Source organism: Heterodontus francisci, chromosome 27 (genome assembly GCF_036365525.1).
Source record: "Heterodontus francisci isolate sHetFra1 chromosome 27, sHetFra1.hap1, whole genome shotgun sequence".
Classification (NCBI taxonomy): domain Eukaryota; kingdom Metazoa; phylum Chordata; class Chondrichthyes; order Heterodontiformes; family Heterodontidae; genus Heterodontus; species Heterodontus francisci.
Window position 1 is genome coordinate 40,444,890 of NC_090397.1, and position 20,669 is coordinate 40,465,558.

At 38.6% G+C, this 20,669-nt stretch overlaps 1 protein-coding gene across 3 annotated transcripts in view; it reads right to left on the reverse strand.

Annotated features, from left to right (window-relative positions):
* tubgcp6 (tubulin gamma complex component 6) overlaps positions 1-20,669 on the reverse strand; it is a 61,672-nt gene that overhangs the window by 2,423 nt on the left and 38,580 nt on the right. The window contains exons 13-25 of one of the 3 annotated variants that reach the window (XM_068059165.1): positions 20,439-20,527; positions 19,849-19,964; positions 17,201-17,339; positions 16,964-17,086; positions 15,329-16,691; positions 14,977-15,062; positions 12,963-13,197; positions 11,852-12,020; positions 10,674-10,815; positions 8,755-8,949; positions 7,084-7,216; positions 5,933-6,146; positions 5,181-5,380 (exon numbers count right to left, since the gene is read on the reverse strand). In XM_068059165.1, coding sequence (XP_067915266.1) covers positions 5,181-5,380; positions 5,933-6,146; positions 7,084-7,216; positions 8,755-8,949; positions 10,674-10,815; positions 11,852-12,020; positions 12,963-13,197; positions 14,977-15,062; positions 15,329-16,691; positions 16,964-17,086; positions 17,201-17,339; positions 19,849-19,964; positions 20,439-20,527 — 3,204 coding nt within the window. Of the gene's footprint in view, positions 1-3,233; positions 5,381-5,932; positions 6,147-7,083; positions 7,217-8,754; positions 8,950-10,673; positions 10,816-11,851; positions 12,021-12,962; positions 13,198-14,976; positions 15,063-15,328; positions 16,692-16,963; positions 17,087-17,200; positions 17,340-19,848; positions 19,965-20,438; positions 20,528-20,669 lie in introns of those variants that run through there. The other 2 variants (XM_068059164.1, XM_068059166.1) reach the window with 2 other exon arrangements.

Genomic DNA, 20,669 nt, shown 5'->3' on the forward strand with positions numbered 1-20,669 from the left:
GTTCCGGAAGGGTTGTTTGAATTCCAGAGTCTTTGAGACATACCCAGTGTGCGGGGGGGAGGTGGTGGAAAGAGTTTGGCTCTTACAAAGTCAAAGGGTGTCGACGTCTTGATTACCACTATTGACACAAGCAATCTCGCTAATTGAATCAGGGAGCACCCCCTATTGTTTCAGCTAGACTGGGGTAATTTACTTCTGTGGCTCAGTCAGCAAAACGCAAATATGCTTGGCCATTTTTTAAGCTGTTCAGTTCTGCTTTTAAAAGTTAATTGCAATGTCCAGTAAAAGTTTCAAGCAGTGGTCCATGTGACAAAATTAATATTTCCATTTGGGCATGTGAGATTTCCGTCACACCTCTGCACCACACCGAATGAAATACAATACTGGGGAGCATTTCATTACAAGTTAAAAAGAGGAGAAAATACAGGAAAGCAAACATTGATTCATTCGCAATCATTCAGAAACCGTAAGAATTGTTTCAGCTTATCTTTTCTCTGCAGTAGTGCTGCTTTAAACTGCCATTTTCCCTCAAGGCAGGCCTGAGATGGTTAGGTATTTCCCAGTGGGTTTGAGGTTTCTTTAGTATCAGTCTGTAATAAATTGGGAATGGGCATCCCAATAATGTGATTTTTGGTGAGGTTTGATGTTTGCACATTTCCATAATCGTCTAGGGTGCCTTAGTTCCTGTTCGGGTCTGCAGGGTGATTGTTGGATTTAATTAGCTATGGGGTTGAGCTCTGATCATGGGAGTCTGCAGTGGGTGGATCCACTCTGCCCTCACTTTGTGCTCTGGTGAGTCATCCAAGTGCTGCTCACTTTAGGGCATTGTTGGTTCCCCTTTCTCCTGACTGTGGGGAACGATTCTTTGCTAATCTCCCCCATGTCCTCTGGGACATTCCTGTTTACAGGTATTTGTCCAGATTCCACTGCACTCCCTTGTGGCACTTTGACTAGGTGAGGCATCACCCTCAGTTTATCTGCCTTCTTGGGGACTTTCTTTGTCCCTGCATGTTTCTGCAAATGCTGTTAGCAGCCCTGGTAGGGTGCTCCTTTTGACTGCATTTAAGTTGGAGGATGTGGGGTCTAATTTTCCAAACATTTTAGGGTTGACTCACCAGACAGTAGGGGTTTTCTTTTGGGAGTCCTCCCAGACCTCTTTTAACCTGTCATCTTTGTCTCCTTCCTCTCTAACTCTCTGCCAGACCTGTGCCTGTATGGCCCCTTTTGTTCTTGGCAGGGGTCCCTCACAGTTCACCAGGCATCTGCTAGAGGGTTTCCCAAAAGACAGTACAGGAATTAGGGGTGCAGATTTCACTACAGTTTGGGCTTCCCCTCAACCTGGCACATGTGGCAGGTTCTACAGTACTCCACCACATCCTTGTGGAGTTTTGGCCAGTCAAACTGCTGTCTTATGCAGGCTTTGGTTTATCATATACCGACATGTACAGCCATTGTCAACTCATGGGCCATTCTTAATATTTCTCTCCGGTACCTCTGCAGCACCATTAACTGGTGAACCACTGTCCACTCTCTGTCCTTAGATCTGTGAGGAGAACTCTGTTTCCTCATCAGCACCTCATTCTTACATAGTAGCAATCAGGTACTCCCTCTGCCTCAATTTCAGTTTGGGTAGCCTGTGCTAACTCTCTTCATACTGGGATGGCTTGCTGACCTTCAACTAGGGAAGATCCATTTAATCCATTCCCTGGGTCCTCGAACTTTCCAAAGAAAGTTTGACAGACAGACAGCATGGTCATCTATCTGCAGTGCCAGTTCAGTCTCCTCTGGGGGAGTTGATTTGGCCAAGGCCCAAGTCACTACACATTCAGGAGAACTGCAAGGGACAGTCTCCTACCACTGCCCTGTCTCTCTGACATCCTTCGGTCTCTCTATCACTACTGGGGAAACTACCACCTTCGCCCCCACCAGATCATTACCTAGGAGCAGGTCAACCCCGTCCACAGGCAAACTAGGGACAATCCCTACGGTCACCGGTCCCGAAAATAGGTCTCACTCCAAGTGTACCCGATGTAAAGATACAGGCATACATTGCCCTCTAATTCAATTCACCACCATTCTGGTATTCACTGCACTCTCTCAGGGAAAGGTCATGCCTTTTCCCAGCAAAAGGGATCTAGTGGCCCCTGCATCCGAGTATTACTTTGGGCTTGCTTATCACACTCAAGGGGTATGGGGTTACTCTCCCTTTGGATACAAAATCCTGATAGCCATCAGGGATCTCATTAAATTTTCCTGCACCCACAGCAGTATTTTTTCTGGGTCTTATTACTGCTCAGTTAAAGCCACAGCCTGCTCTGCTTTCCACCAGGGTCCCTTCTCCTGCACTGAGCCGGTGTGCCTTGATTAACCCTACAGGCTTTCCCTGTACTTTCCAGCAGTCAGCTCTGAGGTGACCTGCCTTATTACAATGAAAGCACACAGGTCTCCAGGTCTCACTACTGTTTTCAGCATGCTGTCTTTTGGCTTGAGGAGGGCCCAATGCGTCCTGCTTTTCTTTCTGTCCCAGGGCTGCTTGGGCTCCTATCACCCTCCCACCTCTTTTCCTTTTCGGGGTTGTGGGGGTGACTAGGAAAGTTTTTCCATGGGGAACCGACTTGTAAATGAGAACTCATCAGCCAGAACTGCAGTTTGCCTCACTCTGTGCAATTTTTGTTCCTCCACATGGGTCTTTATGGAGAGTGGGAAGAAGTTTTAAAATTCCTCAAGAATTACCCCTTTGTGGTTTTCATACGTGGGCTGTACTTAAAGAGCCCTCAAACACTGGTCAAAAGCCAACTGCTTACTTTTCTCAAACTCCAAGTAAGTTTGATCAGCTTGTTTCAGGAGGGTTTGGAATTTCTGGCAGTAGGCTTCTGGTACTAGCTCATATGCCCTGAGGATAGCATCTATAGTCAGTTCATAATTTAATGAACTTTCGTCTGGCAACAGGGAATAAACCTCATGAGCCTTTCCTGTTAGCTTGCTTTGTAGCAGGAGGGTCCAGCGCTCGGCTGGCCATTTTAACTGCTGTGCAAGCTTTTCAAAAGTTATAAAAAAAGCTTCCACGTCTCCCTCATTGAACTGTGGGATCAATTGGGAGAATTTTAAAAGCTCAGTAAAAGGAACTGTTAAGTGTAGCCTCCATATGGGCCACGCTTTCACTGGGGTTACTCTGTTGCCCCCCGCCGCCACCCCCCCCCCCCCCCACCCACCTAATTCAAGCTGCCATAGTTCCCTTTACACCTGCTCCTTCTGGAAAGTGCTTTCTCTTGCTCTCCTGTCTCTCTTTTTCTTTCTCCGGGTCTTCTAATTCAAGTTTCTTCTGTTCCAATTGTATCTTTGCTAACATTACCCTGTCTAATTCTAGCCCTGCGTCTGATTCTTCAGGTTTGAGGAAAAAATGGTTGTCCATTAGTCTTAGGAGTTTGGATTTCTTAGCTTTAGCACAGAGAGTGATCCCACACTGCCCAGACATATTCATCAACTCTTCCATAGATAATGCCTTTAACTTATCCCAAGTTACTTCACCCTAGCTTACAGAGGTACTGGCTTTGGATGCAGACATATTATTCTAGCAACACAAACATCAAGAAAACCAGTACTGAAGTCTTTTTTTTTTTGATTGGGATCAATTTGATTTCCCACTTCCAATTTCTCATTTGTCTGTGGATCCAATGCCAGACTAGAGCCTGCAAATTTCTGTTACGACCAGATGAGGAAGGGGTCTCAGCCTCTCCTCTTGCCCCTTCTCTGGTTTGACCATAACAGGGTTTTGATCTTTTTAAACACAGTCACTTTGACTTACCACCTCACTGTTCCTCAAATATAATTACAAATGAACCAGACAGGTTTTCTTGGGTTTAAAGAAGAAAGATGCAAGTTTATTAACCGTAGCACACTGAACCGGTTGAAATGACTAAAATACGCGATGCATCCAGGCTCACATGACACACACGCACACACACACAAATAGATGCAGAGGGGAAGAAAGATTCGGAAGGTTGAAATAAAGTTGGTCATAAATGGCTGTAATGTCCTTAATTGAAATTAAAGTCTTGGATTCGTCACTGGGGCAACGTGCACAATTTCAGGCTTGCTTCTCAGGTCCCAGAAGGCTGAAGGGAGGTTTCAACTGTCTTCTTGGCGGTTGCCTGTAAAGTTCCGTAGTCTTGAGACGACTTCCCTGGGACTTTGCTGCAGAGAGGGAGATCCTTTCTCTTGATGTTCAGTTGCAGTCTCTTTACTTTCTGAGGCCCAATTCAAATACCTGAGTTACACCAGCAGGCATGTCATGTGACCATCTCTGTTTAAAACAGCAGTTCCTGGAGGGTTGTTTGAATTTCAGAGTCTCTCAGACATAACCAGTGGGGTGGGGTTGTGAAAGAGTTTGGCTCTTAAAGTCAAAGGGTGTTGGTATCTTGATTACCACTATTGACAAAACCAATCTCGCTAATTGAATCAGGGAGCACCCTCCATTGTTCCGGTTAGACTTGGGTAATTTACTTCTGTCTCTCAGCCAGCCTTTGTCTTCGCAAAATGCAAATGTGCTTGGCCATTTTTTGGCTGTTCAGTTCTGCTTTTTAAAAGTTATTTGCAATGTCCAGTAAAAGTTTTAAGCAGTGTTCCATATGACTAAATTAATATTTCCATTTGGGCATATGTGATTTCCATCACACTATGTATGGGGAGATATGAAAATTATGCCCTTGCTTCTTACAATTTGTACATTACATAATACAGAATCTTCTTTGTACACCGTTGACATTTGGATGTTACTGCTCTATTGTATTCACTATTTCTCGGAACCACTAATTGTCATGAGAATGGTTCCTGCTCTCAGTATCTTGACTTGACACAATATTGATCACTTTTATTTTTTTTTTAAATCTTGTTTCAAGGTTATGTACCAACAAGAACAGAAAATCAACATACATGCAATGTAGGAAGTAACATTATTGGTTTAGGGTTTGTATGCAAATATGTGACTTTACCCACTTCTGGGCACAATGATCCAAAAGAAAAACACAATTGTGCAAATGTAATTTACCTGCGACTATCCATTATTGTGTTAGGTATAGTTTCAGTTACAAATTCATTAAAATATTTTCCATCATTAATATACCTTGCCTCTGAATTAAAAGGTAACTGGAATTGGCAATAGTTGAATTTACATACTCTACCTTTGAAAAGGAAATGCGAATAATGTTTAAATGTTTTGTAGGATTGCTGCATCATGGCAAAGTTGGGATGTATTGCCATTTGTTTGTCAGCATCATACTGCCAGGCCTGTGAGATCAATTGACTACGGAATTTCAGAATCAGGCTGAAAATATTGTGAATGATATTCATCACTGGGGCAGCTTTCTCAGTCAATAATCCCCTGTAATATAAAAAGGGAAAAGATTTTGGTTTACATAGACAATAAATATCCTTTCCAAAGATACTTCAAGTTGCACCTTTGTTACCTTCATAACTGAATTAGAAGCCAGGTACGTGAAGAGCCATTGGGCAGAGCTTTAAATCCAAAATTACAAGTATTTGGTTGAAGAATGCTTTACAATAAAAGGGATTAAGAATGAGAAAAAAAGTGACTTTTAGCCCTTGCCTTTACAATCTAGACTGCTCAATATGCAAACAACTCACATCTTCTACTTCAGTTCAATCTTTAAAGCAGAGGTGCTCTTTATTTCCCCTCTGCCCGAAGAAAGCAGAAACATAACCAACAGCAACAGCCATTCAACTTGTATTTTAGTTCTTGTTTGCTTTTTATGACATGAATTCTGGACTCACATCACAATCCCATCAGTTCAGCTTTCTTTTCCCTGACTTTTCTTAGTTTTTCATTGTAGACCTGCAGCCTAATAATTATCGGAGCACATGACATGCTATGCAAAGTTTTAGAACTGCTGCAAACAAAAGAAGCAATTCTTGCCTGAAAATGCCTTTGTTGAGGTATTCTGCATGTGTTCTGTGGAGTTCATCCAGGTTTCCAACTGATGACAACTTGTGTCCAAATTCACACCAGGTCACATGCAAGATCTGATTAGCAATATAACCTTGGATGACTTTGACAAAATGTTGCATTTCATGTCGATAGAGTTGAAGCTGATGAAACTGAACTGAATTTGAAGAACGGTTAACTAAAGCTAAAATAAAAAACAAGGTTAAAAATTAAATTTTCAAAATTCTAGAAAGTTAAAAGCAAAAGTAAGTGTGGGCATGCATTTGTAGATCTCAACAACACTTCACAAGATCTACTAGTCAGGAGAATTGAGACAATAAATACAGCTATATTGTTTAAGTGTATTACTATGATTAATGGTAATTATATCAATGCTAAATGAAGTTAGATGGCCCTAACTATCTTGACAATGTTGTATTTTCAGTAAATATCACTGAATGACCACATGTCCCAGGTTCTGGTAATCTGCTCTCTTTTACTAAGACAATTATACCTAAACGCCCTATTTTCTTAGGACTCCTTTAATTTTAAACCATGTCCCCATGTCTTTGAATCCTGTGCCCAGCAGAAGAACTTTGCTGGATCAATATTCGCCATACCTGTAAAAAATCTATATCAAGTTTCCCATCATCCTTTTTTCCACTGTTTAAAGCCTCAGGGCAGACAATCTCTTCCATTAGTCTTCCAAATGCAGGAAACACCCTTATAGCCCTCCTCCTGACTTCCTTCAATAACTTTACATCTTTCTTGTAATTGCCATGCTCACAATAAACACAGTAACCCAGATTTGCTCTTGCTAAAACCAGATCCAACTTCAAAATCAGTTCATTAGAGCTACGTACCTTATATGCACAACTAACATTTTGCTCACTTTCTTCACCACCTGCAAATATTGAATTGACTATGCTAATGATTTATACATCAAACCCCCAGTCTTTTTTCTTAATCTGTTGCCTCACAATCATTTAATATGTAATCCATGTTCTTGCTTCAACCTAATCTTGTGTCTTTAATTGTAGCCAAATAAACTTTACCAACAAATCCTTCTAAACACATTCTTACAGATTATTTCAATGATTGTCAGCATTCCTTCAACAACCAAGGACTAATATTTTTCTCACCTGTGCGTTTTAAATGGAACCAAACATCTTTTAGTGTCCAGAACATATGCTTTAGCTGCAGCAGAAAAGAAAAGATCTTGTTGTACTTGCTCATGCAGCTTTCTGTGATCACAATGTTGAGGGGCCAATTCACCTACACAAGCATAACAGGGAAAAGAAGAATAATGTTCATGTGAGAGACTGGGTAAGGCTGCAGCTATGACAGACCAACGTAATAAGTTTCAAAACTTAAGTGTATTTCTACCCTTAATTCTAAAAGAAATATTTGTATACTAGTTGGCATTTCGCAGTGGTCCTTTGGCTACCTTTGGGAACCTACAATTCATGTATACCTTCCCGAATGAAGCATTATGAATTTCTATTCTGATAATTCAGTTCACATATGACTGGAAAACATCACATCACAAGCACTTGGATATCACCAATATTTAAGTAAAACAAAATGCTATTATCGAAAAGATGCATTACCACAATGATGACTTTGACTTATTGTATTTGTTTGAAAATTATTTCTATTAATTGCTTTTGAATACATAATATTCTTTATTTGCATAAAATATATAAAATTATTTACAACAGCTCATTTTTGCTTTAGTGGAGACTTGTCTGACAGGATCTGTCAATTTATTCAATATTTATTCATAAGAAATTTTAGGAACTAAAAGGTCATGAACCTAAAAAGTCCACACCTTTGATCTCAATTCCATCTTCTTACCTTTTCATCATGTCAATCAATTTCTTCAAAAATATATCCATCTGGCCACTGAATTAATTTACACAAATAGCTTCAACTGTCATAGTTAGAAATTTATTTCATATATTTTGTATTATCCTTCAGATGAAATAGTACTTCAAATTTCCTTATTTACTCCTAACTGTCAAAATGATTTAGGATCCCTAGTATTTGAAACTTTTGTCAGCGTGATCGATATGTCTGAATCAACTTCATCTTTTTCAGAACTTTGGAAACATAGGTCAGAAATTTTGACAAGAATGAGTCTAAATTCTTCAGTTTTTCCTCATGATAAATTCGGATTCCGAAAGCTTGGTCTCATCTTGGTGTCCTACATAGCATTTGCACAAAGACAATAATATGTTCCTATAGTATGGTGACTAGTACAGCATAGTACTGAAGAAAAGTATAATGGGTCCCAATACAGTAACTTCTTTCAATTTGCAATTCTATCCTACTACTAATGCACGTCAGTTCATTATGTTTTTCTCTTTTTGTTGGACCAATGCACCAGGATGATATATTCGAGCAATATTTTCACAGTAACCCTCCATCTCTTTCCTGAGCAGTCTGCTGCATGATTGTTTCATTCAACATATACTCTCCATTAGTTATGCCTACAGTGAACTGCATCTGCCATCTACAGGCTGTTTCTCAAAATATCCAAATCCTTTAGAAGATGTTGTATTGTTCCTCATTATTTGCTCTTTCTCCAATTTCAATAAAACCCAAATTTGTAACTATTGCCAAATAAAATTGCTTGGCCTTTATTTGCACAATTTCTGACAACAACCTCATCTATAATTAAAGATCCTGTCATTTTTGTAATTGTTTATTAACACACAAAGTGAATGAAAATGTACCAGATAATTTAAATCACATTCAAAGAAAATATTAGAAATGTAAAATATTTTATATTTCTACGAAAGAGATCTGACCTTGTATCTTAGTTCCAAGCAGTTCAAGGCATCAGGTGCATTGGGTTTGAACATTTCTGGCAGATATTTAAGGGCAAAGGTCAGATTAGAGGCAAGCTTAGAGTCTCCATGAAGACTATACTGCAAAGCTTTGTTCAAGATCGAATTCAGAACTAAAGGATTCAGAAGTTCCCCAGGTGTTTGTCCTGATCCAAGCTAATGAAAGAAAAAAGAATCATTTCAGTTCACTTTATAATTGGATTTTCCAACTCAGAGATGAAATCATGGGCATTTATTAAATGAAAACTTAAGCATAAGAATCTCACAATGTGGTTTAAGAAACTGTTCAAAAAGTTTATATTTTTAAAAAAATATGGCTGAGTCTTACTGAACATTAAAAAATTACTGCAACGTAATTTTCATTTAATTAAGCATGTAATACTATGACACAGTGGGTTAGATACTGGCCTTTCACACTGGGATCTAGGTTTACATCCAGTTCCTCTGCCTGCTGGCTGGAAGAATACTAAGTGAAATGAGTTTGGCAGTTTTAATTCAGCTATTAGTGGGCTGAACCTTTGGCATGAAACTGGCAATCTCAGTCAGAGAAGCCATAGGATATATAATGTAAGAAACAGAAAAATGTCACACTGCTGCATTAAGGGTGAGGTTTGGTAAAAGTACATTTTTAGCTCAGAATTGAGGAAGTATCTGGCTATACTATACCTATGTTGCATTATGGTTCTAGTGAAGAAAACCAAATTTTGAACTTTTGGGTACAAAGCTAGGAAAATGAAACTTGTACGATATAATAGGCAGATTTGTGAATTTTACTTCATTGTTTCAAATATAGGGCAACTGAAGATGGCTGCATGAGTTCAGTGGCACCAGCCACTTCCTTAAGTGGTAAAAGCATCTTACTTCAATGGGAGTCAATTCAAGTTCTATATATACTTGCGTGATAGCATAACCGGAGGTCAAACGGTAGCTCGGACCAGATATTTGTGTCTTACACATGTGCATTTCTTCACTCTCTCAAAAGACAGACCAAGCAACAGTTGGAAAGGTGAGGCCTGATACCAATCAATAAGCTGCTTTATTTTTCAGGGATGTGAACATACAAGGACAGGAGCAGAAGATGGTAGCCTTCATATGGTCCACTGTTAAATGAAAAATCACGACTAATGCCAACAACCTGATGACCGAACATTGATGAACGCGGGAGCGTCTCGGGCTCTTAAAATCCAGCCCTCTATACCCATACATTATAAGAAACGAACCTGACTTGTTTTCTTCAAAGTTGTGTCACCTATTAAGTCGACAAAATACACATGCTAAAAAAGGATTGAATCCATTATGAACTGATTCCAACTAAATTGTTTTTAAGTATAGAGCTGAGCCAGTATTTTGCTGTATCATTTAACTTCTATATTAATTAATTTGCAAATGAATCTGACCAACAGTTTTAGCATGTATGTCATGATCGTATGACATTTTTGATCGAGACAGGAGAACAGGGTGGACATTCAACAAGATATTCAGTGAACTTTATATTACAATTATTGGATAACTATTAAATTTGGTCACACTAATTGATGCATGGCAGGTACAACAGTACAAGTTGCAGCTTTTATGCCATGAACACAAGACAAAAATCTTGTGAAAAGGCCTGAACTGTAACAAATTTTTATTAGACTTGATAACATAAAAAACCTATGGTAATTTTATTAATATAATTCCTCTTTCATAGTTTTTCTTGTACACAGCAGGGGTAATTTTAACATTTTTAGGTAGTATAAAGTGGGTAATCTCAGATCCACTGCACATTATACACCTCTCTCAATTTTCATTTAAACACAAATCAGGAAGAAGTATAATTGGCGGTCGATCCAACATCACATCACCAAAAGTTAAAATTACCATCAGTAAATCAAACTTACCTTTTCGAAGAGCAAATCACTAAGTGATTGGGCAAACTCTCCATCTTCCATCAACAGGAAATGTCTTAGTGCTTCAAAGTTCTGTTCAATGTTCAGTTCCACAAATAAATAATCTATTATGGCTTTATTTACCAGAGAAGCACTAGAAAATTTATAAAGAGGGGGAAAAAAAGGCTATTTTTTAAAAAGGCAGTTCTTTTTCTAAGTTTCACTTCTGATACTATGTATAGAATTTTCTCAACATGAATATTAACCCTTCAGGATCGGTCACCATTTTGACATGCAGAATACTTTAAATTAATCAATATGAAGTGCATGAATTTTATCCATTATCTGTTCCAACGAAATCCAGGCTGGGCTCCCACATTCTACCCTCTGTAAGCTTGAGGTCATCCAAATCTCAACTGCCAATGTTCTAACTTAGCCAAGTCCCGTTCATCCATCACTCCTATGCTCGCTGATCTATATTGGCTCCCAGTTAAGCAATGCCTCAATTTTAAAATGCTCATCCTTGTTTTTAAATCCCTCCATGGCCTCGTCCCTCCCCATCTTTGTAATCTCCTCCAAGATAACTGCATTTCTCCATTTCTGGCCTCTTCAGCATCCTCAGTTTTAATCACTCCACCACTGGCAGCTGTGCCTCCAACTGCCAAGACCATAAGCTATGAAACTCCCTCCCTAAACCTCCCCTTCTCCTTCCTCCTTTATTATGATCCTTAAAACCTGCCTCTCTGACCATCAGCCCTAATAGCTCCTTATTTGGTTCGTTGACAAATTTTGCTTGTTAACGCTCCTGTGAAGTACCTTGGGATGTTTTACTACATTAAGGGTGCTACACATATTCAAGTTGTTATTCCATGACTGCCAAAGATGCTTTGAATCTTTCAAATTTTGTCCATTACAAAGTTGCAAACTGAAGTGCTGAAATATTAAAAATAACAATTCAAAATAACTTTAAATTTGAAGTTCCATTGGTCGCTTCCTTCTCCAATTGTCTTTCCCAGCCTTTGTTTAAATAAAAAGGCCAATCCAGGCAGTTTCAGGTTTAAGTATCAATTTATACAAGTCCGTGAGAAGCGGCTACGAGGCGGAAGCCCCTAAAAATATCTTGCTCATCTACCTCGCTAACTTAAACAACTGCAGTTATGACAATAGTCGTTTCAGTCAAAAACACTTACTGAGCTACAAGAGGCGCTGTAATAGAATGCTTCATCAGTACTGGAAGTGAGATAAGACTGCTTGCTTGCACTGCTGTTGCATCTGTTGCTCTACGAGCAGAAGGATCCAAGGGTAATAAATAGGGCTCTGTTATTACATTCTGAAGTAGGTGGGTTATGGGTGGTTCAGCTGGAACAACAGATGTACAGCAAGTCAAAATCAAGTCCAAAGAATTAAAAGATAAATTCAGCACTCATGTATTGCCAGTGTGAAACTCCACTCAAAGGGAGCATGAATTAGAGAATCAGTGCCACAATCCTGTAGCTCAATTTTCATCCCACCCTCCCTTTTGAGTACAGCTCCTCACTGGCAGCAGGGATTCAGTGAATTTACCCTTAAATTTCTACGTCATCCAAGAGATGAGACACCTTAAAATCCTCAAGGAAATAAGGGAATAGGCAAATCAACTATGCAAATCAAAAAGCCTTATGTTGGACAAAAGGGTTTTAAAATGAGCCATGTGTCAATTTGCATGATAATTTCATAGTAGACATAAGGCAAAGTGATTCCTTTGAGCACACTTTTTTTAAAAATCACCAATGCCAGTGTTGCTGATCTATTTCCCAATTGCCTGCGGGATTCCTCCTCCCCCAGCTCCATCAAATCCTCACCTATATTTAAACTGAAGAGAAATCACTTGTAATTCCCCTAAAGGCCACTGGTATATATTAATCAGTGGTTGATACACTGATGGCAAAATTAGAGAGAACTCATTTCACATTAATACAGGTTTTGAGTGGACAGAATTCAGTAATTGTTTGTTACTTAGTGGGCACTAATGGACTAGTTAAATCAGCATAAAAGGCAAATCATTACATTTTCTTGAACCATTACAAATCAAATTTGGTGTCAATCACAGGGGCCAAATGCATGCATTAGTGATAGCAAACAGAGAAGTCAGTACTCCACTTCAACACTCGACAAGTATCAAAGGTTGCCCTATCTCTAAAATAGTGATAAAAGTCTTTGTCTTTTATCACTAAAAAGATACAACCCTATTAACATTAAAATACAGTGCCAAACATCAAAATATTACAGTTCAAATGAATTCTTTAAACAGTGCACACTTACACATCAATTCATAGTTGTCCTGGTACTGTTCTACACAGTACTGGTCTGTCAAGGTTTTAAGATAGGCCTGTTCTTTCTCCCATGTAGAAGTTTCTACAGCTGCTTCTTGGATAGGTTCCACTGCAACACTCAAAAGGTCAGTTGCTGGACCCATTGGGACTTGCACAGTCAAATCTGGGTTCTGTGCATTATTTTCTTGAAAACAAACTTCTTGTAGTTCTAAAGGATACTTATCCTAAAGAATAAAAGTACATAATTATTCACCATCCATAGTCATCATTTTCATAAATTATATGCTAATCCCCCCAAAATATGAAGAGATATTTTAATAAAATTCAATAATATAAGCCCCATGAATAATAAAATCTATTACTAAGCAAAAAAACCATTTGCATGGATTTGGAAATTCTTTGGACTAGGAGGGTCTTCTAGATGCACTCATAACATTTTGGAATAGAAAATTCAAGTATGGTGACTTACTATAAAGTGCCATAATCACACAAAATGTGTAGCGGTTATAATTCTGGACTAGTAATCCAGAGGCCAGGACTGAATATCAGGATTTGAAATTATGTTCTGCAACCACGGCAGTTTGATCACTTGGATTGAGTTTCAATAAAATTAAACAAATCGGGAAATAAAACTTGGCATCAGTAAAAAGTGCTCATGAAGCAGTCAGATTGTTGCAAGAACTTAACAGTTCACTAAAGGTCTTTAGGAGAGGAAACCAGCAACCTTATCCCGTCTGGCCTATATTGGATTCTAGTCTCACCTCTTAACTGCCCTCTGCAGTAGTTTAGAAAACCACTCAGTTATATCAAACTAATACAAAGATTAATAACCGCATTGTGAGAGAACGTTCACCTTCTCAGGGCAACTAAGGATAGACATAAATGCCAACCGTGGCAGAATTGCTTACATCCTGGGAATGAATTTAAAAACAAAACATAAAAATATTAAAGCACTCAAAACTGTAGTGCTGATGTTTCCTTAAACTATCTATTATTGTGGTGTCATTAGTAGTAATTTAAAAAAATTGTTCTCTGGATATAGTCAATGCTGGAAAGGCCATATTGTTGCCCATCTCTAGTTGCTCTCATAAGGTGCTGATTAATACTTCTTGAACTGCAGTCCTAGTATGACAAGTGCTTTCACAATGACATTAGGTAGGAATTGACCCAACAATGATGAAGGAGTGAAATGTATGTTTAAGATAGAATGGTGTGCAACTTGGAGGGGAACTCATTGAGTTATGAATTCACCACTTCAGCACAATATTTTTAGGGTTTTTTTTTTGTCTTCAAAAAAAGTTTTCAAAAAGGCTTAAAATAAAAACGGGAAGTCCAACCTCAACCCATCCACTTCCAGTTTTAAAGGAAGCAAGTTGGGGATGGGGACCAATCTGCTCTTAGGTGGCAGACCATGCATTAAAATTTTTTAAGGAGGCTGGGTGCCTGCATTCTAAACTCAGTTTTATTTTTGAACACCTGCAAGCCAAGTTTCCTGGGTCACAGGAAACCTGGCAGATGAAAGCAGAATCCATCAAGTGCCTTTATTGTACTGTTTTCGAGCCAGGAGGAGCAAGAGTGTTTTCCCAGCCGTTTGCCCCCGCGATCCACCGACCCCAACCCCTGTCCCATCCTGTGATGCAAACCCCAGAGATCCTGATCATTCCCCAAATCTGCGATCCAAACCCTGAAGATTCCAATCACTCCATGACTGCTTTCCCACTCAACAGGCAGCCAACCGATCAACCTGGCTAACTGTTGGATGGGAAAACTGTTGAAAAAAAGATTGAAAGAGGCCCCGCCATTAAATTCAGCAGGACCCTTAGTTCCAGGTTTCCCGTTCACAAAGCCTCCCTCACCACCAACCCCACCCCCCATCACTCTCTTCGTGCTCGGAATTATCGGGGCCATAATTTCACTTCATCAGGAAGCATATTTGAGTCAAGAATGCCACACCACAACAGATTACAAAACATTGATTGAATTCTTTATCTAAAATAAAGTACCTCATCTTGAAAGCATGTAGTTTGAAGAGAGAGGGGAGATGCTGTGTTTTCTGAACTTCTACCACTAATGTCATTTTCACAGGTATCTACAAAAGATAATGAATGGACAACTATACAAACATATTTCAGTAAATTCAGAGTAAAATTGGAAATCTAAATTATCTGTACGTTACAAATAAAAAGTGCTCTTTACAGACTAATCAATGCAAATTTTGCTAAGATATGAATAGCTTAGTCTGGCTGTAAAATGTCCATTTACATTAGTTATCAGCGGAGAAGAAAACGTGAGTTCTTATAAAAATGGTGATGCTGCTGAAGGAGTAAAATGCAGCAAAAGCCTTGCATTTCTTACCTTGTGATTTATCTTCTTTGCTCTGATTTCCATTTAGCTCAAATTCAGGATTTGGCAGAGTTGCACCTAATTTGGATATTTCAGTGGTTTTGATTTTTTCTTCTGGAATAGTGTGTACAATGTCAGCATTCTGTTTTTCATCAGATTTATCTGGCACCATTATTTCTATCAGCGACTGTTTGTTATATAATATGTCTTGAACGGTAGAACCAGATGAAGGACCAAAACTAGGCTTCAGCCTTGGGATCAAATTTTCTTCCACATCTGGTGACCATTCTCCTATTCTGATATTTGACTGAGAAGGATGCCCAAAAGAACCCCAACCAAGTACAGGAGATTCTACATCAGATACATGTTGTCCAATTTTAATCAAAGGTCGTGATGATTGACTGCAAATACTCCACTGTGGTCCAGCTGGTTCGATATCAGATAGATTTTTGCCAAGCTGAATATTGGCTTGTGACACATGTCCATGGATGTTCCATCTAGCTCTATATGGTTCTACATTAGAAACATACTCACCAACTTGTATGTTGGCTTGTGATGCATGCCCATGAATATTTGCTTGTGGCCAAGACTGCTCTATATCTGAAACATTTTCACCAACCAATATGTGACCTTTTGATACATGTCCATGAATATTCCATCGTGGTCTAGATGGTTCAACGTTAGACAAATATCCACCAACCTGTATGTTGGATTCTGAAACATGCCCGTGAGCATTCCATCGTGGCCTAGCAGGTTCAACATTGGATATGTATTCACCTACATTTAGGTTTGAATCAGGCATAGGATTATAAATATTTGCATTTGGACCTGAAGGCTTATTATCTGATGTACACACAACTTTGATGCGTGAATTGGAATGATGTCCGTGAACATTCCATTGGGATATCCTTGAATTCACCTGTGAATGGTTTTTGCCCTGTGATGCTTTATCATGAGCACTCCCAGATGCCACTAAAGAATTATTGAAATCATATTCTTCTTTGTCAACAGCAATGCTTTTTTTCTCATCTGATAGTTCTGAACCTATTTCCTTCAGTGCCACATCAAGTTCTGTAGTTTGTTTAACTACTTCAAGGGCAGCTCCAGGTTGCTGTTGCTCCTTTGGAAGAAAATCTTCAAAACTTATATCAAGTAAGCATGCTTCTTTCTGACTGGGATTACTACTGTGGGGCAGATATTGTGAATCAACATCAAGGGAAGCTTCAAGTCCAGGTTCTACTGTATAAATTTGAGTCTTGGATTGTTGAGGCCCTTCTTGGAATGATAATAAATTAGTCTGTGCAACTACTGCTTCATTCAATGGTGCAAGTAGATTTTCCTTCTTACTGAGTATTCCATTTTTATTTGATGCTACCTGAAACACAGAAAGTTATACAATGGTATTTGAGTGAATGGCAAAATAATTTTTCAATATGGGTCCAAAATTTCTTTCTTCAGTAATTTTAGCAAAAAGTCAAGAGTAAAAAGTGATTAATACTACTTTTTAATATCGGTGCCTCTTTTTGCTAAAAAAAAAAGACAAATTTTGTTCCCATAGTTCCTTAGGTTTCAAGAATAATCAATTTTTTTGGAGTTGGAGAAGAAAAAGGAAACATTTGGAGATGAAATGCAGCTGTAGTACTGCACCTCAAAGTTCAACTCTTGAGAATCAAAACCTTTATTCAATGGCTCATGATGCTGCAGATCCAATCCAGGAATAACATCCGATTTCCCTCTTTGTTCTCCCAATGGCAACTTCTCTATCAATGCCTGAGACATTAAAAAAGTTAATCTAAGGACAAGCAAGCAATAGACAAATCTTATCTAAAAAAACAGTTGACAAGTCACACAGTTGAAAATACAATCAAGTATTTGCTCAATTACCTGAAGCTTTTTCTGATCATTAAGGAGAAAGTCAATGCGTGCAGTTTCTAACTTATGCCTTTGAATTTTCCACAGGGCTCTCTGCTCTCGTCTTGCTGCTTCCTCTGATAAGTTGCTGTAATGTTCAATTAACTGTTGCCTGAAAATTAGTAAAGTAAATTTAAACTTGCTTTCAATACTTGAATGATCCCTAATCTAAATGTAGTCAAGATCAGACTCAAGAACACAAGAAAATGTTGGATTTTCTGTGTTCTAATGAAAGGACAGCGACCTGAAATTTTAACTGTGTTTCTCTCTCCACAGATGCTGCAAGACCTACTGAGCATTTCCAGCATTTTCTGTTTTCATTTCAGATTTCCAGCATTCGAGGTATGTTACTTTTGTAAAATGTTGGATTTGATGTTTACTAACATCTTAACTACAGAAACTGTGAAATCTCTGAGGCTGCCAGAATTATGTATCTTTCCATTGCATCATATTTAACAGTTGATCAGAGCAGTCTCAGATAAAACACATCAGCATAAATCATAAAATCTGCTGCACAAGTTCATGCAAGTTTTATGATCAGCAAACTCAGGTGTAAACGCTATGTTGGTCATTTAGATCTCATGGCAGCAAATATTCTGAAAGCAAGAGCAAAATACTGCGAATGCTGGAAATACTGAGGAGGTCTGGAAGCATCTGTGGAGAGAGAAGCAGAGTTAATGTTTTGGGTCAGTGATCCTTCTTCAGAACTGAAGGAATTTTCTATCCATGGTGGTAAACTACAGGTACTTGTTAGAGGGGTAATGTCTGCCAATCTAGTTGAATTTTTTTTTTTTTTTGAGGTAACCAGGTGAACAGGGAAGTGACAATGCACATTGTCGATATGGACTTCCGGAAGGGATTCGATAAGATTCTGCACAAGAGATTAGCAGAAAAATGAAAGTGCCTAGCTTTGGAGGCAACCTTGTTGCAAGGTAGGAGACAAAAAATAGGAATAAAGGGAATGTAGTCTGATTGGCAGACTGATGAGAAGCATTGTTTTTCCTCAGGGATCTATACTGACGCCTCAGCTTTTCACCATATATATGAATGACTTGATGAAGGAATAGAGTTGTCTATCCAAGTTTGCAGATGACAGAATTAAGTGCAGGAAGTGAGTGGGTAAAACTATTGCAGATAATAATTCAAAACGGGGAAGTGTGAGGTTATCCACTTTGGATCCAACAAAGACAAATCTGAATATTTTCTCAATGGCGAGCAACTGGAAGCATGAAGGTACACAAATTACTACAAGCTAGATTACAAAAAGTAATCAAAGAGGCTAATAGAATATTGCCCTTTACTTCAGGGGGTTGCAATACAAAGGGAAGGAAGTAATGCTTCAAATGAACAGAGCCTTGGCCAGACCCTATCTAGATCAGTAGACCCTTGTAGTCAGTTTTGGGCACTGGACCTCAGGAAAGATATACTGGCTTTGGAGGAAGTACAATGCAGATTCATCAGAATGATGCTAGGGCTTGAAGGGTAAAATTACAAGGATAGGTTGCATAATCTTGGCCTTTATTCTGTCAAGCTTAGCCAGTTGAGGGTACTCCTAGTGAAATCTTTAAAATGATAAAGGATTCAATACAGCAGATACAGAAAATCTATTTCCTCCAGTAAGGAGGGGTGGCGGGCAGGGGGGGAAGAATCCAGAGCAAGGGGGCATAATCTTAAAATTAGAGTAAAGCCCTTCACACATGGAATCAGGAAGCCCTTGTTCAGATAAAGGCTAGTAGAAAAGTGGAATTCTCTTCTCCAAAAGTCTGTGGAAGCTGGGTCAACTGAAATTTGTAAGTCTGATAAACGACAGATTTTTATTAGGTAAGGCTATCAAGGGATATGGATCAATGATGGGTAAATGGAGTTGAGGTACAGATCAGCCATGAACTAACTGAATGGTCTAACAATCTCATGGGGTTGAATAGTCTACTCCTGTTACAATGGGAAATAGTGACTGTGGTGTCCCAGGGCTCAGTATTGGGACTACTATTTCTAATCTAGATCAGTGACTTAAGATTCTAAAATTTATTGTGAATTTCAAAAATTTTCAGATGATAGGAGGAATTGGAAGAGGCAGCTCAGAATGAGTTGGACAAGACATGCCTGTGAACAGAACAGTAGTGCAGACAAGTGAAATTTGCCACACATAGGAAGAGAAAATAGACGACATGTATACTCCAATGGTGTTGAAATAGCTGAACATGAAGCCAGAATAGGTCTTTGTAGACTCAATGCTTGAGATGTCTAGTTAATGCAGAGTTGCAATCAACACAGGCAACAGAATGCTGAACTACATGGTCAAAGCTGTACAAGTCAACGAAAGTTGTGATCAAACTGTATAGGACTTGTCAGACTTCATCTTAAATACTGTGCCCAGCTTTAAACAGATGGATTACCAGTGAATTACTAAACCATGTAGTACAATCCACTGACAAGAAAAAAATCTTTGAAGTAAACAGGATTATGAAATCCTCCTTGAGCTGGGAATAACATACTGCAAGAACATTTTTTGTAGTACAATTGCACTGTAAATAGACTAAACAATCCAATTTCAATTTAACTCTTCTCTCCCTCCCATCTTCAAAGAGTTAAACTACACATATTTTCAAGAAAATAATTACCTTGCTCTTCTCTCCAATTCTTCCTCTTGTGCTTTACGTTTTTCTTCACGCTCTCTAAGCGCTTGAATTTGCACTAAATCTTTTTCAGTCTCTTGTTGCTTAACTGCATTTCGACGCTTAACAAAATAAAAAAAAAACATTTAATTGATTTCGGTATCGATACAATTTGGTTAAACAATGAGGCTCATGTTAAATGCATATGTACTTCAGTTTTACACCAGCAGATATAAACACAATGCTTAATTAAACAATAATGCGGTTGTATAAAATGTGTCAATAAATGACTTAAGATATACACTTTACAGGCAACTGTGTTTTTGTTCAATATTACGTAGTGGAATTGCACTAATACCATATGCTGAACTTAAGTTTTTCCCCCTGTATTTCACCTTGTAATCAGTTTTTACCTGAAGTTGCCAATTTCCCCAACAGCAATATTTAATTATTTTACAACAATGTAAACTTCAATGATACAGAAGATTTTCTTCCAGACGGATATTATTTGTAAACACAGTAAATTGCACAGGAAATTAAACAAGCCAATTCTATTTCATAAAGGCAATTGAGCCATTACAACAGAAGATGAGCACCTCCATGTCCTTCTCGAATTGTTCTTTTAGCTCCAGGAATTGTTCCCTCTTCTTTACATCAAAAGCCCTCCTTTCAGCTATCTGATTATCTACGGACAGAAAGCATAAAAACAGAAAATGATTCTATATCATTCATTTTTTTCCTATCAGTGAGTGAAAAACTGTGGAGTTACGATAGTACCAGCAGCTTAGCAGTGCACTCAAGGATTTATAGGGCTGAATTATACCGCC